This window comes from Bos indicus, chromosome 23, assembly GCF_029378745.1.
Source record: "Bos indicus isolate NIAB-ARS_2022 breed Sahiwal x Tharparkar chromosome 23, NIAB-ARS_B.indTharparkar_mat_pri_1.0, whole genome shotgun sequence".
NCBI classification, from domain to species: domain Eukaryota; kingdom Metazoa; phylum Chordata; class Mammalia; order Artiodactyla; family Bovidae; genus Bos; species Bos indicus.
The window spans coordinates 34,108,611-34,123,562 of NC_091782.1; the positions used below are offsets into that span (position 1 = coordinate 34,108,611).

A 14,952-nucleotide genomic window follows, 5' to 3' on the forward strand; every position below is an offset into this window, starting at 1 on the left:
AGGATATATTTCATAGGCATTAGCAAAAGTTCCTCTTCTGTTTCCAAGGTACAGAGTGGGCACAGCTATGAAAACAATCACACTGCTCAGACCCTATAAATCTTACTTGTTTGCATATATTTGACGTATTAAATACTAAACGTTATAAGAGTTTTCCATTATGGTTATTTCTACTTATTTCTGTTTATGTCCAAGCAGTCATTATTGAATATGCTGAGATTATATTACAATTTCCAAAATACTTTGACAAGTTAATTTCAATTTTATAAAGCCTTTTCCATTTTATGATATTTACTCTTAACTGACTTTCTGATATTGATATTGCAACCTCAAATTTTGTGCATTTGTGCTTGTTTTAGATTCCCGGGAACACTTTTTCATAGCCTTTAAATTCCACCTTTCTGAGTCATTTCATTTATATGTGTTTCGTAAAAGGATATATAGTTGGGTTCAGTGATTTCACCCATTCCGAATGTTGTCTCCTATGTTAGCTGAGTTCCAACTGCCATTCCAATTAGAAATAGACTTCATTTTCTGTCATTTTATATTCTCTCTGTCCTCCTTTTCTTCCTGCTCCCTTGCCTGCCTCTACTAATTTGGAAGTTTTATGAAATATTGTAAGTTTGGGTTGTGTTTATACTCTAATTAAATCTTCTTTGAAAATGTGGTCATTTCCCCTTACCTTGCCATATTCTTTTTCTGCCTTCTTTCCCCTTCCAAAATATCTAACATACTCGACTTTTCTAATTACTTTTCCCTGGAGAGGATCTATTCTCCCAGAGATTGTAATTCCTCAAACAACAAATGTTGTGGATAGAATTTCTTCAATATTCCTGTTTACCTGGTCGCTGTTTCCATCTTCCCATCAGGCTGCTGCTGGAGAGCCAGGAGTTGAAATCTGCTTTTCAGACCCTAGGCAAGACCCTAAGACAGCTCAGGGAACGCAAGCCCTGGTAATGTGATAGTTCTGGAGACATTTTCCTCAGCCTTGCCTTCTGTTTTGACATGCTACTGTTGTTTCTTCCCTCACCTACGTCTTAAGGGCTGTCGGCTTTAGGCAGTGTATGGGGGTTGTATCTCTGGAATCGGCAGTATTTCTTGGTCAAACTGACACACTGTTGCAAAGTTGGTCAATCTCCACTTCCCATCTTCATTTACGAAACCGAGGGAAAAGAAGAAAGAGCTGAGTCACAGCCACGTGTTTCTCTTCCAACCCAGAAGCCACTGCTAAAGGGCATGGGATGCCACAATTCCAAGGGTCTATCTGGTTCCTAGATGCACTTCCTCCTGGTGGAAGGATATAGCAGCCCCAGGCCCTGGGTGTTACCCTCTCTTACTTCCAGAGGAATGCACCTACCTTTTCAGTCTGGTATACATCTGTGAGTTGATTTCCGATGTCACTTTTTCATTTGGTTCTCATTGTTTTGAATTTAGCAAATCTCCCTCATTGTTTTGAATTTAGCAAATAGTCTTTGTTATTTGGAGTATGATGTAGTTCTCCAGTCTTTACAATTTTTTGATTTTGCATCTTTGAGTGTATTTCAGTGGGTTCCAGATATAATAGTTGTGTAAAGGGACATACATTCTGCCTGTGAAGTCCTTTAGAGCAAGGCTCCTTAACTTTTTTGTGATGGGCCTCAATTCAGAATATAATGCAGAGAACTCCAAAGGAGAATGGTTATGTTGAAAGTCATCAAAGATATTTAAAAGCATGTTTATGATCATATATATGCTCCTTTATTAATTCATTAAATAATGAGAACTACAGGCCTAATAGAGCTACTATAATTTCAAAATAGTGTTGAGCAAAACAATGTATTTTGAGATATATTGAGATATTGAGATATTAATTACTGTAATATCATAAGAAAATATATGATTTCATATGGTATCAGTCATCAATACTGCTATTACTGTGGTTTGTTACATTCATAATAGATAGAAATGTTGAATTTCAACCAGAGGTTGGGGATATAAAGATGTAACTTTTTCTATAAAGTTCACAGATCTGAGATTAAAAGCCCCTGCTTTCTAATATTCAACCAGATAACAAATTTTTACAGCATTTTTATAAGTATTGAGAAGTCAGCTACATCATCAGGAGTTCTAATTCTAAAAGAGCTTTACATTGTGTTGTGTGTGGTGAGGTGTGTGTTTTGGGGGTGGAATGGGGAGAGAAGATGAATGATATATGTATTCTGAAAGTTAAGACAATTCCAGGTCCTAATTAATAGACCATATAAAACATGAAAGAGGGTAGCATGGCAGTGTCCAGGAAAGTTGCTTTAGCTAGAGGTCTAGGAGGTGACATTTGTGTTCAGTAATGAGAAGAGCCTCATGACAATCAGGGAAAAGAGTGCTTCAAGTATCAAAAATAAGCAAGGAAACAACCCAGAGGTGGGAGTGAACTGAGTCTGCCTAACAGGGAGAACAAGGATGTGATGGGGCTGGAATCTAGTGAGTGATAGGAAATGAGATTTGAAATTAGTTAAAAGCTAGATCCTGTAGTGCCTGCAGATCATGTGAAGGACTTGGTTTGAATTTAATTCTGTTTATAATTGAATCAATTAAATGCTTTTGAGGAGGGGAATGACTTGCCTGATTAATGCTTTATAGAGATCCTCTGGCTGCCTTCTAGGAAAAGGTCTCTAGGGAAACGAGTGGAGGCACGGAGACCAGATTGAGGCTGTTTCAGAAGTTCATTGCCAAAGATGCTGGTGGATGGAGGATGGTGGTGGATGGTGGACTAGGATGGAGGCAGAAGCAATGGTGAGAAGCAGTTAGATGCAGACTCCGGAGGCAGAGCTAAGCAGACATGGCAGGGAGATTATGGACTGCAAGAGAGAGAAGAATCATAGGATGGGACCTAGATTTTGGCAGTAGCAACTAAATGAATCAGAAGTATGTTACACAGAGCTCTCAGAATTTCATTCATGGTGTGTTGTCATACTTGTCTTTGCCACCTTACTGTTTTCCATCGTGGAGATACTGTTTACCTCTTCCACCAGCAATGTCTGAAGGTTCCAATTTTCTGCATCCTTGCATTTGTTGTTTCCTATTTTCTTTTTGTTTTACTATATTCATCTTACTGGGTTTGAAGTGGATTTGGTTTGCATTTTCCTAATGATTAATGGGGCTTCCCAGGTGGCTCACTGGTAAAGAATCTGCCTGCCAATCCAGGAGACCCAGGTTTGATCCCTGGGTTGGGAAGATCCCCTGGAGAAGGAAGTGGCAACCCACTCCAGTATTCTTGCCTGGGAAATCCCATGGACAGAGGGGTCGGGCAGGCTATAGTTCACGGAGTTGCAAAAGAGTTGGACTTCACTGACAACTAAACAGTGATTAATGATGGTGAGCATCTTTTCATTGCATTATCAGTCATTTTTATATCTTCTTTGAAAAAATATTTATTCAAGTCCTGCTCATTTTTCAACTGAATTGTCTTTTATTGTTGAGTTTATATATTCTAGATACTAGATCTTTATCAGATCTGTGATTTGCAAATAGTTTCTCCCATTCTGAGGCTGTTTTTTTGCTTTCTTGACAGTGTCCCTTGGCCACACAGAAGTTTTCAATATATAGGAAGTCCACTTTATTTTTTCTTTTGCTGCTTATGCCTTTGATGTTATATATCTAAGAAGCCATTGCCAACTCTGAGGTGGTGAAGATTTATCTCTATGTTCCCTTCTAAGAATTGTATTGTTTTAGCTCTTCCATTTAGATCTGTGATCTATTTTGATCTATTTTAATTTTTGTAAATGATGTGAACCTAGGGATACAAATTCATTCTTTAGAATGTAGCTATCCAGTTGTCCCAAGACAATTTGTTAAAAGACTATTCTTTCCCCACTGAATGGTCTTGGCATCCTTGTCAAAAATTAGTTGATCATGGACACATTGGTTTATTTCTAGACTCTGAATTCTATTCCACTGGTCTATGTGTCTATCCTTATGCTAGTACAACTCTTGTCTTGATTACTTTTGCTTTGTGGAGAGTTTTGAAGTGTGAGTCCTCCAACTTTATTCTTCTTTTTAAAGATTGTTTTGGCTATTCTGGATCCCTTGCAATTCTGTATCCATTTTGGAATCACTTTGTCAGTTTCCACAGAGACAGTGCTGGAATTCTGATAGAAATTGCATTAAATCTGTGGATCAGTTTGAGGAGTTTTTCCATTTTACCAGTATTGAAGTTTTCCAATCCATAAACATCAATTTTTTTATTCATTTAAATCTTCTCTCATTTCTTTCAACAAAATTTTTTACTTTTTGAGTATAAATCTTACATTTCTTTTGCTAAATTTATTCCTAAATGTATTCTTTTTATGCTACTGTAAATGAAATTAGTTTTAATTTTGGATTGTTTGTTGCAAGCCTGTAGAAACATGACTGTTTTATGTGTATTGATCTTGTACCCCAAAACTTTGCTGAACTCATTTATTAGTTCAAACAGTTTAGTGATTCCTTACAATTTCTATATAGAGGATTACACCATCTGTGAATATAGTCTGATTTCTTCTCTTATAACTTAGATGCCTTTTATTTCTTTTTTTAATGATTTTATTTATTTATTTTTAGCTGTGCTGGGTCTTTGTTGCTACATGAGCTTTTCTGTAGTTGTGGTTAGTGGGGGCTACTCTCTGGCTGTGTCGTACGGGCTTCTCATAGTGGCTCTCTTGTGGTACAGCATGGGCTCTAGGGTGCTCAGGCTTCAGCAGTTGCGGCTCCCAGACTCTAGAACAGCGTTGTATCACACAGGCGTAGTTGCTCCATGACATGTGGGATCTTCCCTGATCAGGGATAAAACCTGTGTCTCCTTCACTGGCAGGCCGATTCTTTACCACTGCCTTCTAAAGGAAGACCCTGCCTTTTATTTCATTTTCTTGCCTACATGCCCTGTCTAGAACCTAATAGGTTCTAATAGGGTATTGAATAGAAGTGGCAAGAGTGGATGCTTTTGTCTTGTTCTTGATCTTAGGGGGAAAACATACGTTTTAAAATTTTTTCTCAGCCTTTCTCCAACTCCATGCTCACAAGGTTTTTACTTTTATCTAATCCTAAATGGTCTTAGAACCATATGGATTTTTTAAAAAGCATATCCTGAATAATATCCGTAAGGTACCCTAACACCTCACTTGGAATTGTATAGCTATTGTACATGGCCATCTATAGCTAGTCTTCAATATAACATTGTTATACACCCTCTTTAGAGAATTAGCCACCATACATTTGGCCAAATATAGGCCATCCCAGAAAAGAGAAAACAAGAGAAACCTTTATTTCTTCCAATGGACTATGGGCACTTAAAGGAGTGACATTTTGGTGAGGGATACAAACTTTTTTCTCAGTCATAGGTGAAATACCTGTGTTACATAGCATTTTCCCTGCTGTGGGAAAAATGCATCAAGATTGCCTACCTTAAGGAAATATTTATATTCAGCTAACATGTAGAAACACATGTGGGGTACTTACTGAGCATTATTAGGCAGAGTAACTGTTTCTACTGGGAAACCCAGAAAATGTCTACTTGTATGAATGGCCATGTTTCAAGTGTGCCTTCCTCATGTTGCCCAGAGAGGCTCCCTGATTGATACCCAAAGCAAGCACCTTGGCCACTTTCCTTTTTTGGGTTTTGGAAAACATTACAGCAGATGAATTAATCTGGACACCTGCTAGCCAGATGAAACTGAGTTTCCGTCCAGTTTTCCGGACAGCACTGTTGCAGTTGCCACAGGTTTTGGTAGCTTGCTCTTTGAAAGGACTGGGATGCTTCTGAGTGGGACCAGTGTGTGTGGTTGGTGGAGGGTCAAAGAAGTTTCATTGTCATTTTCTTTGTAATAATATTAGTTACAGAGAATGGGAATTTGGTCAAAAACAAAAAGTGTGCCTTGTGAATGCTATGGATAAAATGTGTTCTTATTAGGGAGGGAAGCAATATTAGACTACCTGCATCCCAGACCCCAAGAGTGTGCAGTGTCTTTGTTTTCAAGTTACAGCATAGGTCTAGAGCAGATGGTGAGTGACTTCATACCACATGCCTGGACCTAGCAAGATATTGACATGGAAACTTGTGAGAGTAGGGACAAGGAAGGAGGACAAAACTGCACCATTTTTAAGTCAAGAGGAGAGAGTGTAACAAATACCTAGGATAACCTGTAATTCGGACAAAGCAAAAAACTTGAAAAAATATACTAAGCGGGACTATTCCTTCAAACTGTTATATAAAACTTTCTTATATCCACTGGATATCAGAACTTAGCAGTGACATTGTGTGTGCTTTTTGCTTTCTATACACAACTTAGTGTAAAACAGAGTATTTAGAGAGCCTAAGACTAAACTCCTTATTGTAGGGGAGAGGGACCAGCACCTGAGTTGGAACTGAGGGTCATCAACTTCCAGTCACCAACCCAAGGAGGAAGATGACATGGAGATTCCAAGGAAGCCAGTCCCCACCCCCACCTCCTGCCACCATGCACACGCTGTGGCCATCTCTTTTGTCCATGTATTGTTTATAACACATCTAAAATTTAAACTCAGATTTATTTGTCTTCTACTCTGCATTAATTGCTGTATAAAAGATAGTGAAATAAACCAAAAACAAGCACAAGAAGATAAGATTTTATTCTAAGACTTTGTGAAAGAGCTTTTCCACAATTTGCAGCTCTTACTCCTCCATGTCCTAGATGTATGGTCTACTGGAAAATTGAAGAAAATTTCTGTACTTAAGGACAGCCTTAAAGTAAGGGACAAAACTATTAGGCTGGCCAAAAAGTTTGTCCAGTGTTAAGTAAAAATAAAAGACACTTTTTTTTTTTTCATTTTCACCAAGAACTTTATTGAATAACGTATTGAATGAACAAACCCTTTTGCCAACCCAATATAAGTCAGGCCCAGGGAGAAATCACTTGTTTTCAGAAGCAACTAAAAGTGACAGATTAGAAAGAAATAAAAGGGCCTAGAGAAGGAAAAGAGGTGAATAAAGGCAGACACGGTTGGCTCATAAATAAACAAGAAACTCTGTGCCCTGATGGCAAACATCTTCACCATCACCGATGAGAGCCTGGAGTTGACTGTGTGGTAGCTATGGAATGGAGCAGACCTAGTCTCTCAATATCTTAATATCAGATGAGATAAGGAAGAGTCCACGGGTATAAGTGATTCTGTTTTGTAAAACAAAGGGAGTTAAAGAAAAATTGGATCAAAATAGGATCCTTTTTTCCCCTTCATTTCTTTCCTAACTTATGTCTCATATCACCCCAAAGCCATTTCATTGTTGACTCATATAGGGATTCAACAAGTATTTTATACACACACACACACACACATGCACGCACAAGTTTATTAGCACTTACTGTGTACAAGATGCTAATATCTTCTGTGTTAAAGATATTACAAAATAGTGTATGTCATGGTTCCTAAACCGTAAAAATTTACAGTCATACTAGGCAGAGGGAACTGTCATAAATGAAGCAGCTGTGGAATACTGTGTTACACTGGCATCACTCTGTGGGAGGTGATCACTTTGCCTGGCTACCTGCAGGGTGTGTCACTACTTTTTGGTCCTCTTGTCCGACAAAAGCACTTTAGACCTTTCTCTTTCCCCTTCCAAATAGGAGGCAACGTAGAATAAAACCACTTGGTGGGCCTTCCCAGCTCCCTCCTGCCACCAGTCTTTTCTTATTTTATACCATATTTCTCTCCATCCACCTTCTGTATCAATTAACTATTGTTCTTCAGATCCTAGCAAAAAATTGAAACTTTGTTATGGGGGCCCTTCCTCATCTTCAGATGCATGCATATGCCTTTATCATTCACTCTCATAGCCTGGTATACCTCTCATGATTTCATTCCACAGACATCGCACATTCATTTGAGTGGTATTTTGATTCAAAGTCATCCACCCTCCTGAGCAGTTGAAGCTATATCTGGTTTTGATCTCTGCCATTGCTCCATGTTATGTGTTGATGAATATTTATTTAGTGTTCATGTTGCCCACATGAGGGATTAATGAAAGCAGATATACCACATACACTGTCCAGATATTTGGGATGGAGTCAAACCAGCACAGGAATTGTACTCATTTTTGGAAGACATGTTAACAGGTGAATATTAAATGAGGCCCTCCGAAGGCAGGTAGAATTCCAGCATAGGAGCAGAGCAAGGACATCAGAGACAGGAGTGGCGGCGTGAACAGGTGTTTGAAGGAATAGGGGAGAAACTGGACAATGTTTGTTCGCCAAGATTCAAGGGATCTGCATGGTGCTGCAAGCACCATGTGAGGCAGAGGTCATGATGGCCAGAAAGAGGGAAAGAGCTGACCCTGGAGAGCACCCCAGCACTGGAGTATTAAGAGGAGTTTCTGATTCCAAAGCTAGCCTCCATAGAAAGCAAGTTGTCTGAAATAGTTGAAGTCTACTACCCCACCTCATTCATTGCAGGTATGTTTCTTAAAATGATTCAGTCATTTTTAAAAAACTTTTTGTTTTGTATTGGAGTATACCTGATTAACAATGTTATGATATTTATAGGTGCACAGCAAAGTGACAGTCATGTATGTGTGTGTGTGTGTGTGTGAGAGAGAGAGAGAGAGAGTGAGTGTGTGGGTGCATGCTCAGTCGAGTCTGATTTTTTGTGGCCCAATGGCCTGTAGTTCACTAGGCTCCTCTGTCCATGGGATTTTCTAGGCCAGAATACTGGAGTAGCTTGCCATTTCCTACTCTAGGGGATCCTCTTAATCCTGGGATCGAACCTGCATCTCTTGCATCTCCTGCATTGGTAGGCAGATTCTTTACCACTGCACCACCTGGGAGTATCCTAAAATGGATTCAGTCTTTAATGTCCATTCTGCTTTGACACTTTTCACCTGGGCATTCTATCCAGGCCAAGCCTCAGAATGTCCCTGTATCCCTCCTAACTTAATCCCCTGCTCTGTCTTCCTGGTCCAGGACTTTGGATGTATATACTGTGGCTTCCATTGTTTGGGGATTTCTTTTGATAGTAGTGCTCAGGATTCATCTTCTGGATGTTTGGATACAAGTCCTATTGTGATTCTCAGTCTTCACTCCCCATGGTTCTGGCGTCCTCTTTTGCTTTGGTAAGAAATTGTCCTCTAGCCTCTCTAGCTTATATCTGGATAACTAAAGAAAAATTGTTTCTCTGTTTACAACACTGTCACAGCAAATGTGGGGTTTCCACACCAAGCAGTTCTCCAGTTCTCTGTGGACACCAAGCTCCTACCTAATTCAATTTTGATAACGGCTGCTCAGACACCAATCAAAATAGTGGGTGCCCAAGGTACCCAGACTTCTGTTTATTTTCAGAACTCAGGGTCCCCATGGCCCCTCCTCAAATTTGATAATTTGCTAGACTGACTCCCAGAACTCAGGAAAATTGTTTACCTACTGTTAGTGGTTTATATACTAAAGGATGCATCTGAGGAATAGTCAAACAGAAAAGATGCATAGGGCAAGCTCTGTGGGAAGGGATGCAGGGCTTGCATGCCCTCTCTGGGTGCACCACTCCCAGAACCTCTGTGTGTTTACCATCCCAGAAATCCTCAGAACCCCACTGTTAGGGTTTTTACAGAGATTTTTATTGTGTAGGCATAATTGATTAATTCACTGGCCTTTGATGAATAACTAAATCTCGAGCCCCTCTCCCCTCCCCAGATGTGGGATGGCACAGCTGAAAGTTCCAACCTTCTAATCAAGTCTTGGTCTTTTGGCAACCAACCCCCATCCTGAAGCTATCTAGAGCCCCCAGCCCCCAGTCATCTCATCTGTATACCACAAAGACACCTTGGTCACTCCAGAGTTAGCGAGAATCTTAGAAGCTCTTCTGTCTGGAACCAAGGACTAAGACCAAATATTATAATAAAAGATTCTCCTCTCTTCCCTATCACTCAAGAAATTAACAAGGGTTTTAGGAACTCTGTGCCATTTTAAGAAATATGTATTTCGTCTCTACCAAATATGTTGCGATAACAGTGAAAAGAGTGGAGAACACATAGAAATTCAGACACACCTATGCTCTCAGGAGCTTAGAGTTAAATAACTAACCTTCCCCTCACCATCCCTTGTAAAATCTCCAGGTAGCATTTTCAGTATGACATAGTATATCAGAGAAGATACAGAAAGTAAAGCCAGTTCAAGGTGAAAGGCTAATTAGTCAAGCAGGTATGAAAGGGGAATGTCCATGAGGGCAAACAGTGAACAACTAAGCGCTGGCATCTGAGGCCTCACTCGGTTCGCTCAGAAGCGGGTGCATGTCTGCATTTAGCCCAGTCCTGCACTTCTGCTTGGCCGAAAATGAGGTAGAAAATCAGGCCTAATATGCCCACAGCAGCTGAAAGTAAGAAGACATTTCTCCAACCAAGCTCTGGATCCTGGAGGCAGGAAACCACAAGTTATCAACAGTCTCCTTGTTCTTGTCCATCCTACTGCAGAAAGGCTCTGGCACCATATTCCACTGACCCCACCCCCAACTCTGCCCTAAATTATATATTCCTGGTTGTTCCTAGAATTTCTGGTGCCCAGGCCTTTCCCTCTGCTGGAATGTTACTCCCCTCAAGTAGCCATTTGTTTCACCCATGTGCTTGCTTCCCATTCTTGCTTACTTCCCATTCTTCCCATTCTTACTTTTTCAGCCGCCCCATTTAAACTGTAACTGCACCCCCTCTTGTATGCCCTGCTCTCCTCTCCTGCCTTACTTTTTCTCTTAGCACTTACCATCATTCAGTATATCATGTTTTTGTTTAGCTTATTAGTTTTCTGTTGTTTTTTTCCCCTACCATATCGACCTTACAAGGGCAGGGACTTTTGTTTTATTCTTTTAAACATTGCATGGCCCATTCCAATATTCATTGCATACTTGTTGAATGAATAAGTGAGTAACAAGGGAAAGAAGGGCAATTTGAGAATTTCTGTTTCAAACAGCCATTTTCTGATGGTTTCTTAGGGGCTGGAAGAGAACTGAAGCTTCAAACAAAGAAAGGACTTCATGTCAAAAAAAAGCCCTTTCTTTGGTTATTCTCTATCCATTTTCCTGGCTTTTGGTAGAAACCACAAAAAACTTAAAGAATGATTGTCATGTGAATGTCATATACATATTTCTCACATAAAGTCTGTACCAAGTCTGAGTCATATGAAGTTGTCATCAGATGAATTTGTTTATTCTGACAACTTTAAATTCACTTCCCAGGACAGAAGGTTGTATGAGTGTAAAAACACTATGTAAGCAATACTGGGCAGAGGAATTGGTATACTAACCACTGGTGAACATATGTGTAAGGTGCAGATTGCTATTTCACTCTGTCATCTACTCAGCATCTTGCTCATTTTTTCTATAAATATTTGTTGGGTTCCTACACAGGATGACCAACTCTTTCCGTATTGCCTGGAACTTTCAAGGTTTTAGCATTAACAGCTTCACATCCCAGGAAAGCCCTCAGCCCCAGGCAAATCAGAATGTTGGCTATTCTATACTTTACAAAGAAATGCTGTGATTATTCCTAGAAAATTTGATGATTAGCATGAGAAACTCATCTTCTAACAACTCATAAAGCATAAACTCATACAGTGGAGCATTCTCCTTCACTTCATACCCTGAACATGTGGTGATTTCTCTGCATGAGATAAGCCTAGGATGAGAATGAGAGGCTGGGTGACCTTTCTAGGTGACTCTTGTGACTATCATCATCATCAGAACATTTTACCTTACCTGACTCATCAAAAATCCATTGACCGTGGGAGAAATGGCTCCTGCCAGGTAAGAAAAGATCTGTGATAGTGCCCTGAGTAAGGCACTGTACCTGGAGAAAGCAATATTCCTGTGTAAGCATAGAGTTCATATCAGCTGATCTGTTGCAACTCTGTGTTTATCTGGGGATTCCTGGGGCTGTGTTGGTCCTTAGTCAAACCTGAGTGAAATGTACTGACTAGTGATGCATATAATCCAGTGCCAGGATCTGGGATTTCCAGGGGGGTATAAAGTGTACTAACTTGTCAACATTCTTTATACCAAATGCACAAATTGATGGTTGGCACCTACTTTATATGTTCTCTTGGCTTCTGCTAAGAAGCCTTGTTTTTAGGTATAAAAGATCTCTCATTGGATGAGACATTGGCTCCCCTAAGACCAAGGTATCTCCCATGTAATTTGATGGTTCATTATCTGAAGATGAAGTGTGTCCTGTTGACTGTGAACTGTCCGTGGATGGTCCCTGGGAGCTACATTTGGAAGTCTCAGTCATCTCTGATATTTCCTATATCAGACGTAAATGTTTCTCCTGCTATCCTCTACCTATATTAAAGGCTTACATAAGCATACCCTCTGAAGTTTATGAGTCCTTTCAGTGACCCAGTCCTGTGTAACTGCTGCATTTCCCAACAGAAAGAGATTGGCATGAGTCTCCCACAGTTGAACTATGAGTACAGCCACTGACTCCTGTTTTCATCTGGAAAAACTAATTTAATAGTGGTTGACGAGCTTTGGGTCCCTTCCAGGAGTTATTTGGATGAGGATTGGTGCTGAAATTTCCTATGACCCATAGTACATGTCACATTTTACTCGTGTGTGTCAGAGCAGATTACTGGATTTGAACTGAACTTCTGTGAGGATCAGGCAAAGGGGTCCCTACCGAGGAGCAATATCCACGAAGTTGACAAGGGCTCCTGATTGGGCGAAGCTTTTGATGGCAGAAGATATTGTCAAGAAGGCTATGGTGGTGCTGAAGCTGGATCTAACCCAGTAAACAGATGTGAAGAGCACAGCTGGGAAGAGAACCCCTGGGGCAAAAGAACAAAGAGTGAATAGGAAGCTTCCCTGAGCGGATGTGGAAGCTTCCCACATCCACCCCCTTTATCCACCTCAGTTCTTACCTATAGCAGTGAAGAGTTTCCTGATGGTATTGAGTCTGAGGATTTTTCTGGAGAGGAGAAAATCTGCCAGTAGACCTCCAGGGACAACACAGATACAGGCAGAAGCAAATGGCAGGGCTGACAGTATCCCACTCTGAGAACCAAAACTGAGGTGAAGTGCATGCCTCACTACAGCCACCATGACATAGATTGATCCCTGGGTGGATTGTCTACATCTATAGCTTTTCCTGTATATACATAGCACCTTTAATAAAAACTTAAGTTACTGGAATGATCCAATATAATTTTAGTGTCTGAGGAAAAATATACATTAAGTTCAGTTTGAAAAAAATGGACTAATGTCATATATAAGGATCTTGTGGAAATAGATATTAAAAAGAACAAAAGCTAAGTAGAAAAATAGTCAAACGGTATGAAAGACAAGTCACATAAAAAAAAAAAAAAAAGTGATTCCTAAACGTATTAAAAGGTAACCAACCTCATAATAGTAAAACTACTGTGAGATAAATTTTGTCAAATTGGCAAGAGTGCAACAGTTTTTTGACATGATCTGTGGTGATGCCAAGAGGAATCAGGCACTTCCAAATATTAATGCCCCATGGAAGGCAATTTGTTAATAAATATAAAAGTTTATAGAGGAGGGAGATCAAGAAGGTAGAGTAAGAGGATGCAAAGCTTACCTCCCCGTGAACACATCAAAAATACATCTACATGTGGAAAAATTCTCACTAAAAACAAACTGGAGACTGGCAGAAAGACTGTTATCCAACCAACACTGTAAGAAAGATCCACACGGAATTGGGTAGAAATGAAGAGAAGTGATCGGATCAGGATTTGCATCCTTAGGAGGGTACACAGAAGAGGGAGAATTACACAGGTTCAGAGATGCTCCCTGGAGAGTGAGTGGTGAGAACCACATACTGAGTGCTACACCCTGGGGTCTGACACCAATAGGACAATTCCCCTTAGCTGATATTTTGAAAAATAGTGGGATTGATAGCCGGACTATAAAAAGAAAAAGAGAAACCTAGACTCCACTTAGGAAGAGAATGCACACACTTGCTTACTCCCGAAAAAAGGCAGAAGCAGATTGAAACTGACAAGGACTCTGGCTGGTTTCCCACCACTGCATAACATACACATCAACCTGAGCAGAGCACCTGCTGCAGCCCCTCTTGCTCCCAGTGCAGCTCCACACTGAGGAGAGGGCTGCCATGCCTGAAAAGAGTATGCAGTTGTGAGGGAAAGAGGCAGCTCAGACTAAGCATAACGTCTGAACATTGCTGGTGCCTATGAAGGCAGCAGATCAGGAGTTGTCCAGGACCCTGATTGGTGCTGGGACTACCACAGCCCACACCCCAACTTATGCCAAGCACCCACTCCAGCTCCTCTTGCTCCAACACTGTTCCTCCCTGAGTGAGGGTGCCAGTGCTGGGAGTGGGGAGAGCACACACAAAAGGAATGTAACCAGATCAGACCAACCCTCAAGGCTTTTGACCCAGAAACTTGGGACCCATCCACCCACCCCCACACAAATAGTGTGGTGTTGGCTGTCAAACTGAGGAGAAGCCCTGGCTCACAACTGGCTCTTGCTATAACTCTTCTACCTCTAGTTCTACCTCCTACTCTCGTGATAGCTACCAGCAAACCATGGGGAAGAGTGACTCATGTTCAACATTGAACCTAGCTTTCCCACCAAAGACACTGGGCACAAGACTGCACAGGGATACTTCTACATAAGGACATCCCTTCAAGTTTGAGATAGGTAACTGTTTTGCTTAATTTCATAGATACAGAGAAGATTAAGCAAAATGAAAAGACAGAGGAATTTAATTCAAAGGAAAGAATATGAAAATCCTTGAAAAAAACAACTAATGAAACAAATAATGTATCAGAGTTCAAATAATTAGTAATAAGAATGCTAATCTGAATTAGAAAAATAAACATAGTGAAAATTTTAATGAGATAAAAAATATTTTTAAAAAAGAGCCAGCCAGAACTAAAGAATACAATAATTGAAATTAAAAACATACTGAAAAGAATTAACAGACTAGATGATATAGATGAATGCATATGT

At 40.2% G+C, this 14,952-nt stretch overlaps 2 protein-coding genes across 41 annotated transcripts in view; one reads left to right on the forward strand and one right to left on the reverse strand.

Moving 5' to 3' along the window:
• The window catches only part of SLC17A1 (solute carrier family 17 member 1), a 247,276-nt gene that overhangs the window by 39,972 nt on the left and 192,352 nt on the right, over positions 1-14,952 (forward strand). The window contains exon 13 of one of the 33 annotated variants that reach the window (XM_070777578.1): positions 12,074-12,323. The exons of 28 other annotated variants lie outside the window; for them this stretch is intronic. The gene's annotated coding sequence lies outside the window, so the exon portion shown is untranslated. 4 more of the 33 variants (XM_070777579.1, XM_070777584.1, XM_070777583.1 and 1 more) reach the window with 4 other exon arrangements.
• Positions 9,568-14,952, reverse strand: part of SLC17A4 (solute carrier family 17 member 4) — a 34,185-nt gene continuing 28,800 nt past the window's right edge. For all 8 annotated transcript variants that reach the window (XM_019985900.2, XM_070777589.1, XM_019985902.2 and 5 more), the window contains 4 exons: positions 12,876-13,008; positions 12,635-12,782; positions 11,716-11,806; positions 9,568-10,381 (listed from right to left, as the gene is read on the reverse strand). In XM_019985900.2, the coding sequence (XP_019841459.2) occupies positions 10,235-10,381; positions 11,716-11,806; positions 12,635-12,782; positions 12,876-13,008 (519 nt within the window). In that variant the 3' untranslated portion in view covers positions 9,568-10,234. The remainder of the gene's footprint in view (positions 10,382-11,715; positions 11,807-12,634; positions 12,783-12,875; positions 13,009-14,952) is intronic.